Genomic DNA, 19,698 nt, shown 5'->3' with positions numbered 1-19,698 from the left:
AACACATCAGCAATTTCTGTCCCTAGAGAACATTAGTGAACCAAGTGTTTTCTTTCCTCTGACAAGTGACAATGGTTTCATGGTCACCATGAGACTCCTAATTCCAGATATTTATTGAAGTCAAATTCCATCATCTGCAATGACATCATTTGAATAAAGAGCCCTACAACATTACTAGGGTCTCTAGATGAATTGTAAATCGACAACACCACTGGGCCTTCACTTCCCTGCATGGAGCCAACTAGGGAGCAGACGATCATGAACCTGGCGATGGGAAATGAGATAGATTGAATAAATGATCTCAGAGTAAAAGGTCTCACCTATTAGGGATAGTCAGCACGGTTTTGTGAAGGGTAGGTTGTGCCTCACAAACCTTATTGAGTTCTTTGAGAAGGTGACCAAACAGGTAGATGAGAGTAAACCGGTTGATGTGGTGTATATGGATTTCAGCAAGGTGTTCGATAAGGTTCCCCACAGTAGGCTAATGTACAAAATGCAGAGGAATGGGATTGTGGCAGATATAGCAGTTTGGATCAGTAATTGGCTTGCTGAAAGGAGGCAGAGGGTGGTTGTTGATGGGAAATGTTCATCCTGGAGTCCAGTTACTAGTGGTGTACCGCAAGGGTCGGTGTTGGGTCCACTGCTGTTCGTCATTTTTATGAATGATCTGGATGAGGGCATAGAAGGGTGGGTTAGTAAATTTGCAGACAACACTAAGGTCGGTGGAATTGTGGATAATTGTTGTAGGTTACAGAGAGACACAGATAAGCTGCAGAGCTGGGCTGAGACATGGCAAATTGAATTTAATGCGGACAAGTGTGAGGTGATTCACTTTGGTCGGAGTAACCGAAATGCAAAGTACTGGGCTAATGGTAAGATTCTTGGTAGTGTAGATGAGCAGAGAGATCTCAGTGTCCATGTACACAGATCCTTGAAAGTTGCCACCCAGGTTGACAGGATTGCAAAGAAGGCATACAGTGTTTTAGCTTTTATTAATAGAGGGATCAAGTTCCGGAACAATGAGGTTATGCTACAGCTGTACAAAACTCTGGTGCGGCCACACTTGGAGTATTGTGTACAGTTCTGGTCACCGCATTATAAGAAGGCTGTGGAAGCTTTGGAAAGGATGCAGAGGAGATTTACTAGAATGTTTCCTGGTATGGAGGAAAGGTCTTACGAGGAAAGGCTGAGGGACTTGAGGCTGCTTGCGTTAGAGAGAAGAAGGTTGATATGTGACTTAATAGAGACATATAAGATAATTAGAGGGTTCGATAGGGTGGACAGGGAGAGCCTTTTTCCAAGAATGGTGACGGCGAGCACGAGTGGGCAGAGCTTTAAATTGAGGGGTGATAGATATAGGACAGATGTCAGAGGTAGTTTCTTTACTCAGAGAGTAATAAGGGTATGGAATGCTTTGCCTGCAATGGTAGTAGATTCACCAACTTTAAGTACATTTAAGTCGTCATTGAACAAGCATATGGACATACATGGAATAGTGTAGGTTAGATGGGCTTCAGATTGGTATGACAGGTCGGCGCAACATCGAGGGCCGAAGGGCCTATACTGTGCTGTAATGTTCTATGTTCTAAGTGCCAAGCTGTACAGTTGGAAAGCCAGTGAACATCTTGGGAAGCCTTGGGTTTTTGTTTTAAAAGTTGGAACAATAGAAGCAGCCTGAATGGGTGTGATCAAACTCCCACAGAACCACGATGTTTAGAATCATCATCACAGAATCCCGAGTGCAAAAGCAGGCTATTTGTCCTATCAAGTCCACACCAACCCACCAAAGAGCATCCCACCCAGACACACACACCTTCTATCCTGTTCTTGTAACCTTACATTTTCCACAGCTAATCCATCTAGCCTGCACATTGCTGGAATCTATGGGCAATTTTGCATGGCCAATCCGCCTTACCTGCACAAAGAACAATATAGCACTGTTCTTCAGCCCTCAATGTTTTGCCAAGCTTTTATCCTGCTTTAAAATCAAACTAACCTATATACCCTTCATTGTACTACCATCCAGATACCTATTCAAGAGCCGCTTAAATGTCACTTCTGTATGACTCTACCACCACTGTTGACAGTGCATACCTACCACACTCTGTGTGAAGAACCGACCTCTGACATATCTCCTAAACATTCCACCAACCACCTTAAAATTATACACCCTTGTGATAGCCATTTTCGTCTGGGAAAAGTTTCTGACTATCCACTCTGTGGCTCTCATCATCTTGTACACATCTATCAAGTCACCTCTCATCCTTCTTCACTCCAATGAAAAAAGCCCTCGCTCCCTCAACCTTTCTTCAAAAGATATGCCTTCCAGTCCAGCAGCATCCTGGAAAATCTCCTCTGCACTCTCTCTAAAGCTTCCACATCCTTCCTATAATGAGGTGACCAGAGCTGAACACAATATTCCCAGTGTGGTCTAACCAAGGCTCATTAGAGCTGCAGCATACCCTTGCAGATCTTACAATCAATTCCCTAATTTTCAAAATTTTCAGCACATCCTCCTTCTTAACATCAACCTGTTCAAGCATATCAGTCTGTTTCATACTGCCCTCACAAACGTCAAGGTCCCTTTCAGCAGTGAATGCTGGAACAAAGTATTCATTAATGATCTCCCCATCTCCTCCGTCTTCAGGCGCAAGTTCCCTCCACTATCCCTGATCGGTTCTACCTTCACTTTGGCCATTCTCTTGTTCTTCACATAAGTGTAGAGTGCCTTTGGGTTTTCCTTAATCCTATCTGCCAAAGCTTTTTCATGCCCCTTTCTAGCTCTCCTAAGTCCATTCTTCAGTTTATTTCTGGCTACCTTATAACCCTCTCGAGCCCTGTCTGGTCCTTGCCTCCTCAACTTCAAGTAAGCTTCCTTCTTCCTCTTGACTAGATGTTCCACATCCCTTGTCAGACAAGATTCTTTCAACCTACCACCCTTTCCTTGTCTCAGTGGGGATAACCTTCTCCAGTACTATCAGTAACTGTTCCATATTTCTGTCGTGCATTTCCCTGAGAATATCTGCTACCAATTTAGGCGCTCCAGTTCCTGCCTAAATTCATTACAATATCCCCCTCCCGCAATTAAATACTTTCCCATACTATCTGCTCCTATCCCTCTCCATGAGTATAAGTAAAGGTCAGGGAGTTGTGATCACTATCAGTGAAATGCTCTCCCACCAAGAGATCTGACACCTGGCTTGGTTCATTGCCAAGCACCAAATCAAATATGGCCTCCCCTCCGGTCGGCCTATCTACATATTGAGTCAGGAACCCTTCCTGGACACACGTGACAAAAACCGCTCCATTTAAACTATTTGAACTAAGGTAGGTCAAATCAATATTCAGAATGTTGAATTCACCCATGACAACAAGCCTGCTACTTCTGCACCTTTCCATAATCTGCCTCCCAATCTGCTCCTTTCTGTCTCTGTTGCTACTGGAGGTTCTGTAGAAAACTCCCAGGAAAGTGACTGCTCCTTTCCTTTTTCTGACCTCCATCCATACTGACTCTATCAACGAACCCTCCTCGACGACCTACCTTTCTGCAGCTGTGAAACTATCCCTGATTAGAAATGCCACTCCTCCACCTCTTTTACCTCCTCCCCATTACTTTTGAAACATCTCAGCCCTGAAACATCCAACAACCGTTCCTGCCCCTGTGATATCCAAGTCTCTATAATGGCCACAACATCCTAGTTCCAAGTACTGATCCATGCTTTAAGTTCATCACCCTTATTCCTGATACTTCTTGTATTCAAACTGACACACTTCAACTCACTACACTGGCTGCATTGTTGCCCTACCAAGTACTGATCTCACCTCACTCTCTGCATGCTACATCTGACTGTTCATCAGCAACTCTATCATCTGTTCCATAGCTCCAGTTCCCACCTCCCTACCAATCTAGTTTCAACCCTTCTGAAGAACTCTAGCAAACCTCCTGCCCAGGATATTGGTGCCCCTTCAGTTCAGGTGCAACCCATCCTTCTTGTCTAGGTCTTTGGATTGTGGGACAGGGAGAAAATGCAAACTCCACACAGACAGTTGCCTGAGGCTGGAATCAAACCCGGGTCATAGGCGCTGGTAGGCAGCAGTGCTAACCACTGAACCACTGTTAGGTTTAGTTTTCAGTAGCAGAAGCTGCTGGGGTTGTGAAAAACTACCACATTTGTCTTTGCTACAGTTGAAAACTGGAGTTCGCTCTCTATCATAATTGTCTTTTGATGTTCTTTTCTCCTGGATTGGACAACTGCATGTGAGACTGCATATTTTCTGAATTTGCCTTTTGCTAAGGATGTATTTATAGGATGTTACTATATTGGAACAGTAATACTTACTGTATCTATTATTTTGTTAACCATTCCAATGAAGCTTTTTTTGTTGTTGTATTTTAAATATATGAATAAATTGTGTTTTGCTTAACATCAAGTAGTTTGACCAATTTTATTGCATCTGGTACACAGCATATAACATTTACCTTTAAAATATGAAAAAGTTAGGATCTAAGCTACCTTGTTAATATATTTTGAGGAAGGCTGCTTTGGTCCATTTTAGAAGATATTTCAAATATTACATTATCACAAAAGAATATTGGGGAGGAATTAGGTACCATTACCATCATAAAGAAGTAATATTACACATACTTACAAGTCCCCTAGCCCTGCATCCCCAGATCCTAAAAGAGGTAGCTACAGAGATAGTGAATCCTTGGTCCTGGAGAAGTACTAGAGGATGGGAAACTACCAGTGTGACATTCCCATTTAAAAAGAAAAGGAGGCAAAATGCATGTAACTATAGACTGATTAGGGTTAGGGTTAGGGTTAGGGTTAGGGAAATGTAATAGAATCAATTATCAAGTAAAAGGGGAACATTTAGAAAATCATAACCAACTCAAGCAGAGTCAACATGACTTCATTAAAAGGAAATCATGTCTGACTAATTTATAATTCTGGGAGGATTCTGGGTAATCCAAGATGGAGGACGGAAAAATGTCTGGCTGTAACAGCTGCTCCTTTTTTGAGGTATTTTAGGTGCTGGAGGTGATTTTCTCGAATTGCAGGAGCAGCAATTACTGTTTCATATGCTGTTGCATTGTTTTGGAACTTTGGGAATAAAAAGTCAAAACAGCTACAGTTTTAAAAGGGAGAAGAACAGACAAAGGAAGCACATGGTGAGGTACATCGGAGTGCATCTGGGAAAATGATCAAACAGTGAAATTCACAACTGATCTTGGAGGAACTGTTGGGCGAAGTTCACGGCACAGAATCAGATAAGTTAATCATTGTTTGAAGTGTGGCCTACAGAGAATCTGCAGTAGTGAGTAGAGTAGGTTTTTTTCTTAATTATATGTTTTTGGAGATATGTCTCTTGATTAAACTTAAAATATAAGCCATAACTATTAATTTAACCTGGGGCAGTGTTTGTAGTGGAATAAGACTGTGCTATTTTCTGGATCTGTAGATTGTGAAGATAAAGAGAGGTAGGCAGTGAGTGCAGGAGTCTTTTGTGGATATACCCATTTCAAACAGGTATGCTGGAAGATGTAGGGGGTGATGGATTCTCAGGGGAACGTAGCACAAACAGCCAAATTTCTGGTATGGAGACTGGTTCTAATGCAATGAGGGGTACATCGGGTTCCAAGAGATCAAGGTACAGACAGACGTTCGAGGTACAGACAGACATTTCTGTGGCCAGCAGCGAAAAAGCAGAATGGTGTGTTGCTTCCCTGGTGCGAGGATGAAGGACCGCCTCAGAGAGGGTGCAGAATGTTCTCACGGGGGAGAGGGGCCGGCAAGAGGTCATTATCCACATTGGAACCAACAACATAGGAAGGGAAAAGGTTAAGATTCTGAAGGGAGATTACAGAGAGTTAGGCAGAAATTTAAAAAGGAGATCCCAGAGAGTAGTAATATCTGGATTACTCCCGGTGCTACGAGCTAGTGAGGACAGAGCAGATGAATGCATGGCTGAGGAGCTGGTGTATGGGAGAAGGATTCACATTTTTGGATCATTGGAATCTCTTTTGGGGTAGAAGTGACCTGTACAAGTAGGACAGATTGCACCTAAATTGGAAGGGGACAAATATACTGGCAGGGAGATTTGCTAGAGCTGCTCGGCAGGATTTAAACTAGTAAGGTGGTGGGGGTGGGACCCAGATAGTGAGGAAAGAGATCAATCTGAGATGGGCACAGTTGAGAACAGAAGCGAGTCAAACAGTCAGGCAGGCAGGGAGAAGGTAGGACTAAAATTAAACTGCATTTATTTCAATGCAAGGGGCCTAACAGGGAAGGCAGATGAAATCAGGGCATGGTTAGGAACATTGGACTGGGATATCATAACAATTACAGAAACATGGCTCAGGGATGGGCAGGACTGGCAGCCTAATGTTCCAGGATACAAATGCTACAGATTAGATTAGATTACTTACAGTGTGGAAACAGGCCCTTCGGCCCAACAAATCCACACCGACCCACCAAAGTGCAACCCACCCATACCCCTACATTTACCCCTTACCTAACACTACAGGCAATTTAGCATGGCCAATTCACCTGACCCGCACATGTGGGAGGAAACCGGAGCACCCGGAGGAAACCCACGCAGACACGGGGAGAACGTGCAAACTCCACACAGTCAGTCGCCTGAGTCGGGAATTGAACCCAGGTCTCAGGCGCTGAGAGGCAGCAGTGCTAACCACTGTGCCACCGTGCCACCCACGCAGGAAGGATAGAAAGGGGAGGCAAGAGAGGAGGGGGGGACAGGGGGGTGACATTTTTGATAAAGGATAGTATTACAGCTGTGCTGAGGGAGGATATTCCCGGAAATACATCCAGGCAAGTTATTTGGGTGGAACTGAGAAATAAGAAAGGGATGATAACCTTATTGGGATTGTATTATAGACCCCCTAATAGTCAGAGGGAAATTGAGAAACAAACTTGTAAGGAGATAGAACATATAACAATACAGCGTAGACCAGGCCCTTCAGCCCTCGATGTTGCGCCGACCTGTGAACTATTCTCAGCTCGTCCCCCTACACTATCCCAAAATCATCCATGTGCTTATCTAAGGATTGTTTAAATCTCCCTAATGTGGCTGAGTTGACTACATTAGCAGGTAGAGCATTCCATGCCCTTACAATTCTCTGCATAAAGAACTTGCCTCTGACATGTGTCTTAAATCTATCACCCCTCAATTTGTAGTTATGCCCTCTCGTACAACTGATGTCATCATCCAAGGAAAAAGTCTTTCTCTGTCTACCCTAGCTAATCCTCTAATCATCTTGTATGTCTCTATCAAATCCCCTCTTAGCCTTCTTCTTTCCAATGAGAACAGACCCAAGTCTCTCAGCCTTTCCTCATAAGACCTTCCCTCCAGACCAGGCAACATCCTCTGCACTTTTTCTAATGCTTCCACATCCTTCCCGTAATGGGCCGACTAGAACTGTACACAATATTCCAAGTGTGGCCACACCAGCATTTTGTATAGTTGCAGCATGATATCTCAGCCATCTGTAAGAAAAACAGGGTGGTTACGTTAGGGGATTTTAACTTTCCAAACATACACTGGGACTGCCATAGTGTTAAGGATTTAGATGGAGATGAATTTGTTAAGTACGTACAAAGCAATTGTCTGATTCAACATGTGGATTACCTACGAGAGAAGGTGCAAAACGTGACCTACTCTGAGGAAATAAAACAGGGCAGGTGACTGAGGTGCCAGTGGGGGAACAGTGACCATAATTCTATTAGATTTAAAATAGTGATGGAAAAGGATAGACCAGATCTAAAAGTTGAAGTTCTAAATTGGAGAAAGGCCAATTTTGACAGTATTAGGCAACAACTTTTGAAAGCTGATTGGGGGCAGATGTTCGCAGGTAAACAGACAGCTGGAAAATGGGAGTAATGAGAATCCAGTGAAAGTATATTCCTGTCAGGGTGAAAGGAAAGGCTGGTAGTTGTAGGGAATGCTGGATGACGAAAGAAATTGAGGGTTTGGTTAAGAAAAAATAGGAAGCATAGGTAGGGTATAGACAGGATAGATCTAGTGAATCCTTAGAAGAGCATAAAGGAAGGAGGAGTATACTTAAGAGGCAAATCAGGAGGGAAAAAAGGGGACATGAGATAGCTTTGGCAAATAGAATTAAGGAGAATCCAAAGAGTTTTTACAAATATATTAAGGACAAAAGGGTAACTGGGGAGAGAATAGGGCCCCTCAAAGATCAGCAAGGCGGCCTTTGTGTGGAGTCACAGAAAATGGGGGAGATACTAAATGAGTATTTTGCATCAGTATTTACAGTGGAAAAGGATATGGAAGATATAGGCTGTAAGGAAATAAATGGTGATATCTTTCAAAATGTCCAAATTACAGAGGAGGAAGTGCTGGATGTCTTGAAACGGGTAAAGGTAGATAAATCCCCAGGACCTGATCAGGTGTACCTGAGAACTCTGTGGGAAGCTAGAGAAGTGATTGCTGGGCCTCTTGCTGAGATATTTGTATGATCAATAGTCATTGGTGAGGTGCCTGAAGACTGGAGGTTGGCCAACGTAGTGCCACTCTTTAAGAAGGGTGGTACGGAAAAGCCAGGGAACTACAGACCAGGGAGCCTGACCTTGGTGGTGGGCAAGTTGTTGGAGGGAATCCTGAGGGACAGGATGTACATGTATTTGATAAGGCAAGGACTGATTAGGGATAGTCAACATGGCTTTGAGCGTGGGAAGTCATGTCTCACAAAATTGATTGAGCTTTTTGAGGAAGTAACAAAGAGGATTGATGAGTGCAGAGCGGTAGATGAGATCTATGTGGGCTTTAGTAAGATGTTTGATAAGGTTCCCCATGGGAGACTGGTTAGCAAGGTTAGATCTCATGGAATACAGGAGAACTAGCCATTTGGATACAGAACTGGCTTAAAGGTAGAAGACAGAGGGTGGTGGTGGAGGGTTAGTTTTCAGACTGGAGGCCTGTAACCAGTGGAGTGCTACAAGGATCGGTGCTGGGTCCTCTACTTTTTGTCATTTACATATATGATTTGGAGGCGAGCATAAGAGGTACAGTTAGTAAATTTGCAGATGACATCAAAATTGAAGGTGTAGTAGACAACAAAGAGGGTTACCTCAGATTACAACAGGATCTTGACCAGATGGGCCAATGGGCTGAGAAGTGGCAGATGGAGTTTAATCCAGATAAATGCGAGGTGCTGCATTTTGGGAAAGCAAATCTTAGCAGGAATTATACACTAAATGGTAAGGTCCTAGGGAGTGTTGCTGAACACTCCTGTTGGAGTGCAGGTTCCCAGCTCCTTGAAAGTGGAGTTGCAGGTAGATAGGATAGTGAAGAAGGCATTTGGTATGCTTTCCTTTATTGATCAAAGTATTGAGTACAGGTGTCGGGAGGTCATGTTGCGGCTGTACAGGACATTGGTTAGGCCACTGTTGGAATATTGCGTGCAATTCTGGTCTCCTGATTGGAAAGATATTGTGAAACTTGAAAGGGTTCAGAAAAATTTACAACGATGTTGCCAGGATTGGAGGATTTGAGCTATAGAGAGAGGCTGAACAGGCTGGGGCTGTTTTCCCTGGAGCATCGGAGGCTGAGGGGGGACCTTATAGAGGTTTACAAAATTAAGAGGGGCACGGATGAGTGAACAGGCAAAGTCTTTTCCCTGGGGTCAGGGAGTCCAGAACTAGAGGGCATAGGTTAAGGTTGAGAGGGGAAAGATATAAAAGAGACCCCACGGTTCAATTCCCGCCTCAGGCGACTGACTGTGTGGAGTTTGCACATTCTCCCTGTGTCTGCGTGGGTTTCCTCCGGGTGCTCCGGTTTCCTCCCACAGTCCAAAGATGTGCGGGTCAGGTGAGTTGGCCATGCTAAATTGCCCGTAGTGTTAGGTAAGGGGTATATGTAGGGGTATGGGTGGGTTGTCGCTTCGGCGGGTCGGTGTGGACTTGTTGGGCCGAAGGACCTGTTTCCACACTGTAAGTAATCTAATCTAATTTATAAAGTGCCTCAGCCTTTCCTCATACGATCTTCCTACCATGCCAGGCAACATCCTGGTAAACCTCCTCTGCATACGTTCCAATGCCTCCACATCCTTCCTATAGTATGGCGACCAAAACTGCACACAATGCTCCACATGCGGCCGCACCAGAGTCTTATACAACTGCAACTTGACCTCAGGACTCCGGAACTCAATTCCTCTATCAATAAAGCCCAGTACACCATATGCCTTCTTCACAGCACTATTTACCTGGGTGGCAACTTTCAGAGATCTGTGTACATAGACACCAAGATCTCTCTGCTCATCCACACTACCAAGTAGCCTACCATTAGCCCAGTAATCCATCTTCTTGTTACTACTACCAAAGTGAATGACTTCACACTTAGCTACATTGAACTCCATTTGCCACCTTTCTGCCCAGCTCTGCAGCTTATCTATATCCCGCTGTAACCTGCCACATCCTTCTTCGCTGTCCACAACTCCACTGACTTTCGTGTCATCCGCAAACTTGCTCACCCAGCCTTCAAGCCCCTCCTCCAGGTCATTTATAAAAATGACAAACAGCAATGGTCTCAAAACAGATCCTTGTGGAACACCGCTAGTAACTGCACTCCAAGATGAACCTAGTCCATCAACTACTACCCTCTGTCTCCTTCCAGCCAGCCAATTCCTAATCCAAACCTCTAATGTACCTTCAATGCCATACCTCCGTAGCTTTTGCATTAGCCTGCCATGGGGTACCTTATCGAATGCCTTGCTAAAATCCATATACACCACATCTACTGCTTTACCCTCGTCCACTTCCTTGATCACCTTCTCAAAGAACTCAATAAGGTTTGTGAGGCATGACCTGCCCTCCACAACAGAAGTGAGACTCACTGGCCTATATTTACTCGGGCTATCCCTACTCCCCTTCTTGAACAAGGGGACCACATTCGCTATTCCCGTAGACAATGACGACATAAAAATCAAGGCCAATGGCTCTGCTATCTCCTCCCTAGCTTCCCAGAGGATCCTAGGATAAATGCCATCAGGCCCAGGGGACTTATCTATTTTCATCCTTTCCAGTATTCCCCAGACCTCTTCCCTACATATCTCAAGGCCATCCATTCTAATCACTTGTGACTCAATATTCACATCAGCAACAGTGTCCTGTTCCTGAGTGAATACTGACGAAAAGTATTGATTTAGTGTCTCTCCAATCTCCTCCGCCTCCACGCACAACTTCCCACTACTATCCTTGACTGGACCGATACCTACCCTAGTCATCCTTTTATTCCTGACATACCTATAGAAAGCCTTTGGGTTTTCCCTAATCCTACCAACTAAGGACTTTTCATGTCCCTTCTCGCTGCTCTTAGCTCTCTCTTTAGATCCTTCCTGGCTACCTTATAACTCTCAATCGCCCCAACTGAACCTTCACGCCTCATCTTCACATAGGCCGCCCTCTTCCCTTTCACAAGGGATTCCAATTCCTTATTAAACCACAGCTCCCTCACAAGACCCTTTACTCCCTGCCTGACTGGTACGTGCTTATCAAGGACACCCATTAGCTGTTCCTTGAACAATCTCCACATATCATTTGTGTTCTTCCCTTGAAGCCTATTTTTCCAATCCACGCATCCTAAGTCATGCCTCACCACATCATAATTTCCCTGCCCCCAGCTATAACTCTTGCCCTGCAGTGCACACTTATCCCTCTCCTTAGACCTAAGGGACAACTTCTTTATGGAGCGGGTAGTACATGTATGGAATGAACTGCCAGAGGAAGTGGTGGAGGCTGGTACAATTGACACATTTAAAAGGCATTTGGATGGGTATATGAATAGGAAGGGTTTGGAGGGATATGGGCCAGGTGCTAGCAGGTGGAACTAGATTGGGTTGGGATATCTGGTTGGCATGGACGGGTTGGACCGAAGAGTCTGCTTCCATGCTGTACATCTCTATGACTTTAAGAGCCCACAGTATTAGAGGTAGTACAGTGACAAGAATAGAGAATTGGCTCATGGGCAGGAAACAGTGAGTAGGGATAAGGGGTTCTTTTTTAACTTGATATCCTGTGACCAATAGGGTTCCACAGAGTTCAGTGTTTGGACCACAACTGTTTATAATATATATTAATGACTTAGAGGAAGGAAGGAAATCCATTGTCGACAAACTTGCAGATAACACAAAAATAGGTATTCAAAAAGTTTGTGCGAAGATTTGTAGCTCGGGTGCTCGTTGTTGTGGTTCTGTTCGCCGAGCTGGAAGTTTTTGTTGCAAACATTTCGTCCCCTGGCTAGGCGACATCATCAGTGCTTTGGAGCCTCCTGCAAAGCGCTTCTTTGATGTTTCTTCCGGTATTTATAGTGGTCTGTCCTTGCCGCTTCCGGGTGTCAGTTTCAGCTGTCCGCTGTAGTGGTTGGTATATTGGGTCCAGGTCGATGTGTTTGTTGATGGAGTTTGTGGATGAATGCCATGCCTCTAGGAATTCCCTGGCTGTTTTCTGTCTGGCTTGCCCTATGATAGTAGTGTTGTCCCAGTCGAATTCATGTTGCGTGTTGTCTGCGTGTGTGGCTACTAGGGATAGCTGGTCATGTCGTTTCGTGGCTAGTTGATGTTCATGTATGTGGATTGTTAGCTGTCTTCCTGTCTGTCCTATATAGTGTTTTGTGCAGTCCTTGCATGGTATTTTGTACACTACATCAGTTTTGCTCATGTTGGGTATCGGGTCCTTCGTTCTAGTAAGTTGTTGTCTGAGCGTGGCTGTTGGTTTGTGTGCCGTAATGAGTCCTAAGGGTCGCAGTAGTCTGGCTGTCGGTTCTGAAACGCTCCTGATGTATGGTAGTGTGGCTAGTCCTTTTGGTTGTGGCATGTCCTCGTTCCGTGGTCTTTCTCTTAGGCATCTGTTGATGAAGTTGCGCGTGTATCCGTTTTTGGCGAATACCTTGTATAGGTGTTCCTCTTCTTCTTTTTGCAGTTCTGGTGAACTGCAGTGTGTTGTGGCCCTTTTGAATAGTGTCCTGATGTGCTTCGTTTGTGTGTGTTGGGGTGGTTACTTTCATAGTTTAGGACTTGTCTGTGTGTGTTGCTTTCCTGTATTTCTTATCGTTTCTTAGTGCTTTCAGTGCTTCCCTCTCCTTGGTGTTGAGGTTATGTGTTTGTCTTTTCCTTATCATCATGGGTACGACAGTTTGTCTCACTGTTTGTTGTGTCTCTTCTGTCAGTCCATTGTTCCTGAGTGTGCATTCCAGTGCTGCTAGGAAGTCTGCTGTCTTGGCATCCCTGTGGTTGTAGTTGAGTCCCTTGGCCAGTATTGTTCTTTCCATGTCTGTGAGCTGTTTGTGGGAGAGGTTTTTATCCCAGGTGTGTGTTGTAGTGTCCTCTTTGTTGCGTGTTAGTTTGGCCATTTTTCTTTTAGTGCCGTTTTTTTTGCGGCGTGTTGTCCTGTTCTATCCTATAGGATATACAGGAAAGCAATACACACAGACCAAGTCCTAAACTATGAAAGTAACCACCCCAACACACACAAACGAAGCTGCATCAGGACACTATTCAAAAGGGCCACAACACACTGCAGTTCACCAGAACTGCAAAAAGAAGAAGAGGAACACCTATACAAGGCATTCGCCAAAAACGGATACCCGTGCAACTTTATCAACAGATGCTTAAGAGAAAGACCACGGAACGAGGACATGCCACAACCAAAAGGACTAGCCACACTACCATACATCAGGAGCGTTTCAGAACTGACAGCCAGACTACTGCGACCCTTAGGACTCATAACGGCACACAAACCAACAGCCACGCTCAGACAACAACTTACTAGAACAAAGGAGCCGATACCCAACATGAGCAAAACTAATGTAGTTTACAAAATACCATGCAAGGACTGCACAAAACACTATATAGGACAAACAGGAAAACAGCTAACAATCCACATACATGAACATCAACTAGCCACGAAATGACACGACCAGCTATCCCTAGTAGCCACAAACTCAGACAACAAGCAACATGAATTCGACTGGGAAAACACTACTATCATAGGGCAAGCCAGACAGAGAACAGCCAGGGAATTCCTAGAGGCATGGCATTCATCCACAAACTCCATCAACAAACACATCGACCTGGACCCAATATACCAACCACTACAGCGGACAGCTGAAACTGACACCCGGAAGCGGCAAGGACAGACCACTATAAATACCGGAAGAAACATCAAAGAAGCGCTTCGCAGGAGGCTCCAGAGCACTGATGATGTCTCCTAGCCAGGGGATGAAACGTTTGCAACAAAAACTTCCAGCTCGGCGAACAGAACCACAACAGAATTCAACTTGTCCAACTAGACTTAATTATACTGTTCCAAATATACTCAACTGTCCCAACAAGCAAACTCCCTTTAAAAGCTAGTATAAATGGAACATATGCTTACAGATTGAAGTTGAAAGGCAGAAAAGAGAGAGTTTTCACACAACTTCCAACCAGTTCAAAACTGAACTAAGACTGCTCAGCTCAGCTGGAGCTGAGCACCCCCTTTCTTTATGCACGTCACTTCTTAAACATAACCACATTGGCCTGAGATCTCATCTGTTTACATATAAACAAAAAGACCTCTCAAAATCCTTTTTCATCTCTGTACCAAACCAGACTGATTGGAGCCTGGCCCAGTTTATTGCCCCTCTGAAAAAATTCAAGGACAGAGTATTCCGTGCTGCCCACCCACCGTGCCGCCCACCCACCTTGGGCCCCATGTGATCTCATTGTCTTTGGCGCGTGCACTCTGAACAGCCATCCAAGCATTCTTATGTTATCCGAACAATGGGAAAAAATTGATTCAGTTCGCGAACTGGGTCCCGGAACAGATTAAGTTCGTAAGTAGAGGCGCTACTTTAATGTGAATGATTGAGGCCCTAACACAGATCCTGTGGGATCACTGGTCATATCTTGCCAATTTGAGTACCTACCCATTATCCCTACTTTTTGTTACTTGCTACTCAGTCATTTTTCCAGCCATGTCAGTAATCTTCCCTCAATTCCAGTCTCTGATAGCTACTTTATCAAATGTCTTTTGGTAATCCACATAAACAACATCCATTGTTCCTCCCCTGTCCACTATTTTAGTCACCTCTTCAAAAACATCAGGTTTATCAGACATGAACCTCTGTAAGAAGACAGCAAGTGGTGGTTGATAATATTCAGCCTGGAGTCCGCTTACAAGTGATGTGCCACAAGGATCTGTTTTGGGAACACTGCTGTTTGTCATTTTTATAAATGACTTGAACGCAGATATATGTGGATGGGTGACACTAAAGCCAGTGGAGTGGTGGACAGTGCGGAAGAATGTTGCAGGTTGCAGGGGGACTTGAACAAACTGCAGAGTTGGGCTGAGAGGCAGCAAATGGAATTCAATGCAGATACATGTGATTCACTTTGGGACGAATAACAGGAAGGCAGAATGCTGGGTCAATGGAAAGATTCTTGGTAGTGTGGATGTCCAGAGGGATCTTGGAATCCATGTAGGTAGATCCCTGAAAGTTGCCACCCAGGGTTGATAGTGAGGTTGGTGTACCGCAAGGGTCGGTGTTGGGTCTACTGCTGTTCATCATTTTTATAAACAACCTGGATGAGGGTGTAGAAGGGTGGGTTAGTAAATTTGCAGACGACACTAAGGTCGGTGGAGTTGTGGATAGTGACGAAGAATGTTGTAGGTTACAGAGAGACATAGATAAGCTGCAGAACTGGGCTGAGAGGTGGCAAATGGAGGTTAATGCGGACAAGTGGGGGGTGATTCACTTTGGTCGGAGTAACCGGAATGCTAATGGTAGGATTCTTGGTAGTGTAGATGAGCAGAGAGATCTCGGTGTCCAGGTACACAGATCCTTGGAAGTTGCCACCCAGGTTGACAGGATTGTTAAGAAGGCAGACAGTGTTTTAGCTTTTATTAATAGAGGGATCAACTTCCGGAACCATGGGGTTATGCTGCAGTTGTACAAAACTCTGGTGCGGCTGCACTTGGAATATTGTGTACAGTTCTGATCACAGCATTATAAGAAGGATGTGGAAGCTTTGGAAAGGGTGCAGAGGAGATTTACTAGGATGTTGTCTGGTATGGAGGGAAGGTCTTACGAGGAAAGGCTGAGGGACTGGAGGCTGTTTGTGTTCGAGAGAAGAAGGTTGAGAGGTGACTTAATAGAGACATATAAGACAATCAGAGGGTTAGATAGGATGGACAGGGAGAGCCTTTTTCCAAGAATGGTGATGGCGAGCACAAGGGGACATAGTTTTAAATTGAGGGGTAATAGATATAGGACAGATGTCAGAGGTAGTTTCTTTACTCCGAGAGTAGTAAGGGTATGGAATGCTTTGCCTGCAACTGTAGATTTGCCATACATTTAAGTCGTCATTGGACAAGCATATGGATGTACATGGAATAGTGTAAGTTAGATGGGCTTGAGATTGGTACGACAGGTCGGCGAAACATTGAGGGCCGAAGGGCCTATACTGCGCTGTAATGTTCCATGTTCTATGCTGTTGAGAAGGCATACGGTGTCTAAATTTTATTGGTAGAAGGATTGAGTTCTGGAGCCGTGATGTCATGCTGCAACTGTACAAAATGCTAGTGTGGCCGCACTTGTAATGTTGTGTACAGTTCTGGTCGCCCCGTTACAGGAAGGATGTGGAAGCACTGGAAAAGGTGCAGAGGAGATTTACTAGGATGTTGCCTTGTCTGCAGTGAAGGTCCTATGAGGAGAGGCTGAGAGACTTGGATCTCTTCTCATTGGAGAGAAGGTGGCTAAGAGGGACTTTAATAGTCATACACAATGATTAGAGAATTACATAGGATGGACAGTGAGAGTGTTTTTCCTAGGATGATGACATTGGCTTGTACGACAAGGCATAGCTACAAATTGAGGGGTGATAGATTTAAGACAGATGTCAGAGGAGGTTTTTTAGTCAGAGAGTGGTGAGGGTGTGGAATGCCCTGCCTGTCAATATAGTTAACTCAGTCACATTAGGGGCATTTAAACAGTCCATGGATAAGCCTATGGATGATGATTGGATAGTGTAGGGGGATGTGCCTAGATTAGTTCTCAGGTCGGTGCAACATCAAGGGCCAAAGGGCAGGTTCTGTGCTGTACTGTTCTATGTTCTATATACCTAGGTCCAATGAGCCAAATGACCTCCTTTTGCTCCTACACAATTCTGTGATTCTGCAAATTTAGGAACCAGAGAAATTTCTTCATTAAGAGGATAGTGAATCTTTGGAATTCTCCACCCCAAAGGGATTTGAAACTCAGTAATTCAGTATGCTTAAAACAGAGATGTTAACTGAGCTACTGCTATCATACAATACTCTGCCCCCAACTGGAGGCCAATCTTACCAAACACACACTGGATCTGAACAGAATACAATGATCAATACTCACAAGAACTGCAGTGTGATTCCAAATTTCTTCATGCTACTTATTATGGCATCAAACTGGTCGGAACTGAAAGGACTGTTCAGATCGGTGAATACTGCAATATGTAACTTGTCATACTTCTTTCCCCTGAAAGACAAAATGAAATAAAACTAATTGAGTACAGCCAAATCATATCAGGGAAGTTGTTGTGGTTCTGCTCGCCGAGCTGGGAGTTTTTGTTGCAAACGTTTCGTCCCCTGTCTAGGTGACATCCTCAGTGCTTGGGAGCCTCCTGTGAAGCGCTTCTGTCTCGTTTCCTTCGGCATTTATAGTGGCTTGTCTCTGCCGCTTCCGGTTGTCAGTTGCTGTCAGCTGCAGTGGGTGTCTGTGTGTGTGGCTACTAAGGGTCGCAGTGGTCTGGCTGTCAGTTCGGAAATGCTCCTAATGTATGGTAGTGTGGCTAGTCCTTTGGGTTGCGGCATGTCCTCGTTCCGTTGTCTTTCCCTTAGGCATCTGTTGATCAACTGCTGCAACCACTAGGACTCATAACAGCACACAAACCAACAGCCACTCTCAGACAACAACTCACCAGGACAAAGGACCCGATACCCAGCATGAGCAAAACCAACGTAGTATACAAAATCCCATGCAAAGTCTGCACAAAATACTACATAGGACAAACAGGAAGACAGCTAACAACCCGCATCCACGAACACCAACTAGCCACGAAACGACACGACCAGCTATCCTTAGTAGCCACACACACAGACGACAAACAACATGAGTTTGACTGGGACAACACTACTATTATAGCGAAGGCAAACAGAGAACAGCCAGGGAATTCCTAGAGGCATGGCACTCATCCACTGAGTCCATTAACAAACACATCGACCTGGACCCAATATACCGGCTACTGCAGCGGACAGCAACTAACAACTGAAAGCGGCAGAGACAAGCCACTATAAATGCTGAAGGAAACAAGACAGAAGCACTTCACAGGAGGCTCCCAAGCACTGAGGATGTCACCTAGAAAGGGGACGAAACGTTTGCAACAAAAACTCCCAGCTCGGCGAACAGAACCACAACAACGAGCACCCGAGCTACAAATCTTCTCCCAACTTTGAATATCAGGGAAGTGCAGGATCAGGCTGCTTAGCAATTCTATGTGGTTTCCTCTGCAAGATTTTAAGAGGAGTCTTCTCTTAGTGCTTCAAGTTTAGATGGCTGAATGTAAGGCTGGGTCAATGGGAACTGGAAAAGAAAAATGGTTTGATTTATAGGATTATAGAATTCCCAGTTGCTTTAAGAGTTTTAAATGTTCATAGGCGTGGAACCAATGTACATACATAGAATTGCATTGGAAGTACACAAAGAGGCAGATTATTTAGCCGAACAGCTGAATGCTCCACAAAACCTGCACCTACCCTAAAACAAAAAAAAACAACAATCAGAGACTACAAGTCTGCAATGAAACAAGGTACAGAAAATACTCAGCAGGTCTGGCAGTATCTGTGAAGAGAGGCAAAAGAAAAGGCAACATTTGAATCAAGTGGAAATGCGATTGATTATATGTGCTTTAAATTTGGGAGAGTGGTATTCAGAAAAGTGAAGGTCTGGGATCTGGTAGTGGCTCAGAAAGATCATGTGACAAAAATATCAAGGATCAAGAGGCAGCGTGGAAATGGTTGTAGCAGAATGGAAGGGCTTTTGCCCGAAACGTCGATTTTACTGCTCCTCGGATGCTGCCTGAACTGCTGTGCTCTTCCAGCACCATTCGAATCCAGAATCTGGTTTCCAGCATCTGCAGTCATTGTTTTTTACCTAAAGCATTCCATTAGAGTGACTGTGAATGCCAGAACAATGCAAACATTTGTACAAATGCAAATCAGCACATGGCAAGAAAAGAATTAATCCATAATGGGGTACAGAGTTCATGACTTGAAATTATTCAATACAGTTGGAAAATGAGCCATTGGAAAGTTTCTCCTTGTTTATGTTCATAAGAAATAGGAAAAGGAGTTGGCTGTTTGATTCCCTGAGCCCGCTCCTCCATTCAATAGAACCATGTTCACTTTCCTGTGTTTTCCCCTTAACGCTTGCTTTCTCTGCTGAGTTAGGATCTTTCTATTTCAGCCTTAAGTATGTACAAAGACACCAAAAGTTTTGTTTTACTCACTTTCTTTAAACCACCCCAAGTGACTTCTTCCATACCAAGGAAATTATCAGCAACTGAAAGAGCCAGGATTGAACAAGGCATTCTCTATTTAAACCAACCAAATACAACATATAGGGAGAGGCCGAACGGGCTGGGGTTGT

At 44.4% G+C, this 19,698-nt stretch overlaps 1 protein-coding gene across 2 annotated transcripts in view; it reads right to left on the bottom strand.

Moving 5' to 3' along the window:
* xrcc5 (X-ray repair complementing defective repair in Chinese hamster cells 5) overlaps window positions 1–19,698 on the bottom strand; it is a 344,097-nt gene that overhangs the window by 211,436 nt on the left and 112,963 nt on the right. For both annotated transcript variants that reach the window (XM_060827769.1, XM_060827770.1), the window contains one exon: window positions 17,407–17,529. In XM_060827769.1, coding sequence (XP_060683752.1) covers window positions 17,407–17,529 — 123 coding nt within the window. The remainder of the gene's footprint in view (window positions 1–17,406; window positions 17,530–19,698) is intronic.

Source organism: Hemiscyllium ocellatum, chromosome 7, assembly GCF_020745735.1.
Source record: "Hemiscyllium ocellatum isolate sHemOce1 chromosome 7, sHemOce1.pat.X.cur, whole genome shotgun sequence".
Classification (NCBI taxonomy): domain Eukaryota; kingdom Metazoa; phylum Chordata; class Chondrichthyes; order Orectolobiformes; family Hemiscylliidae; genus Hemiscyllium; species Hemiscyllium ocellatum.
The sequence above is the reverse complement of the archived record's forward strand: the minus strand, read 5'-3'. Positions and strand labels throughout refer to the sequence as shown.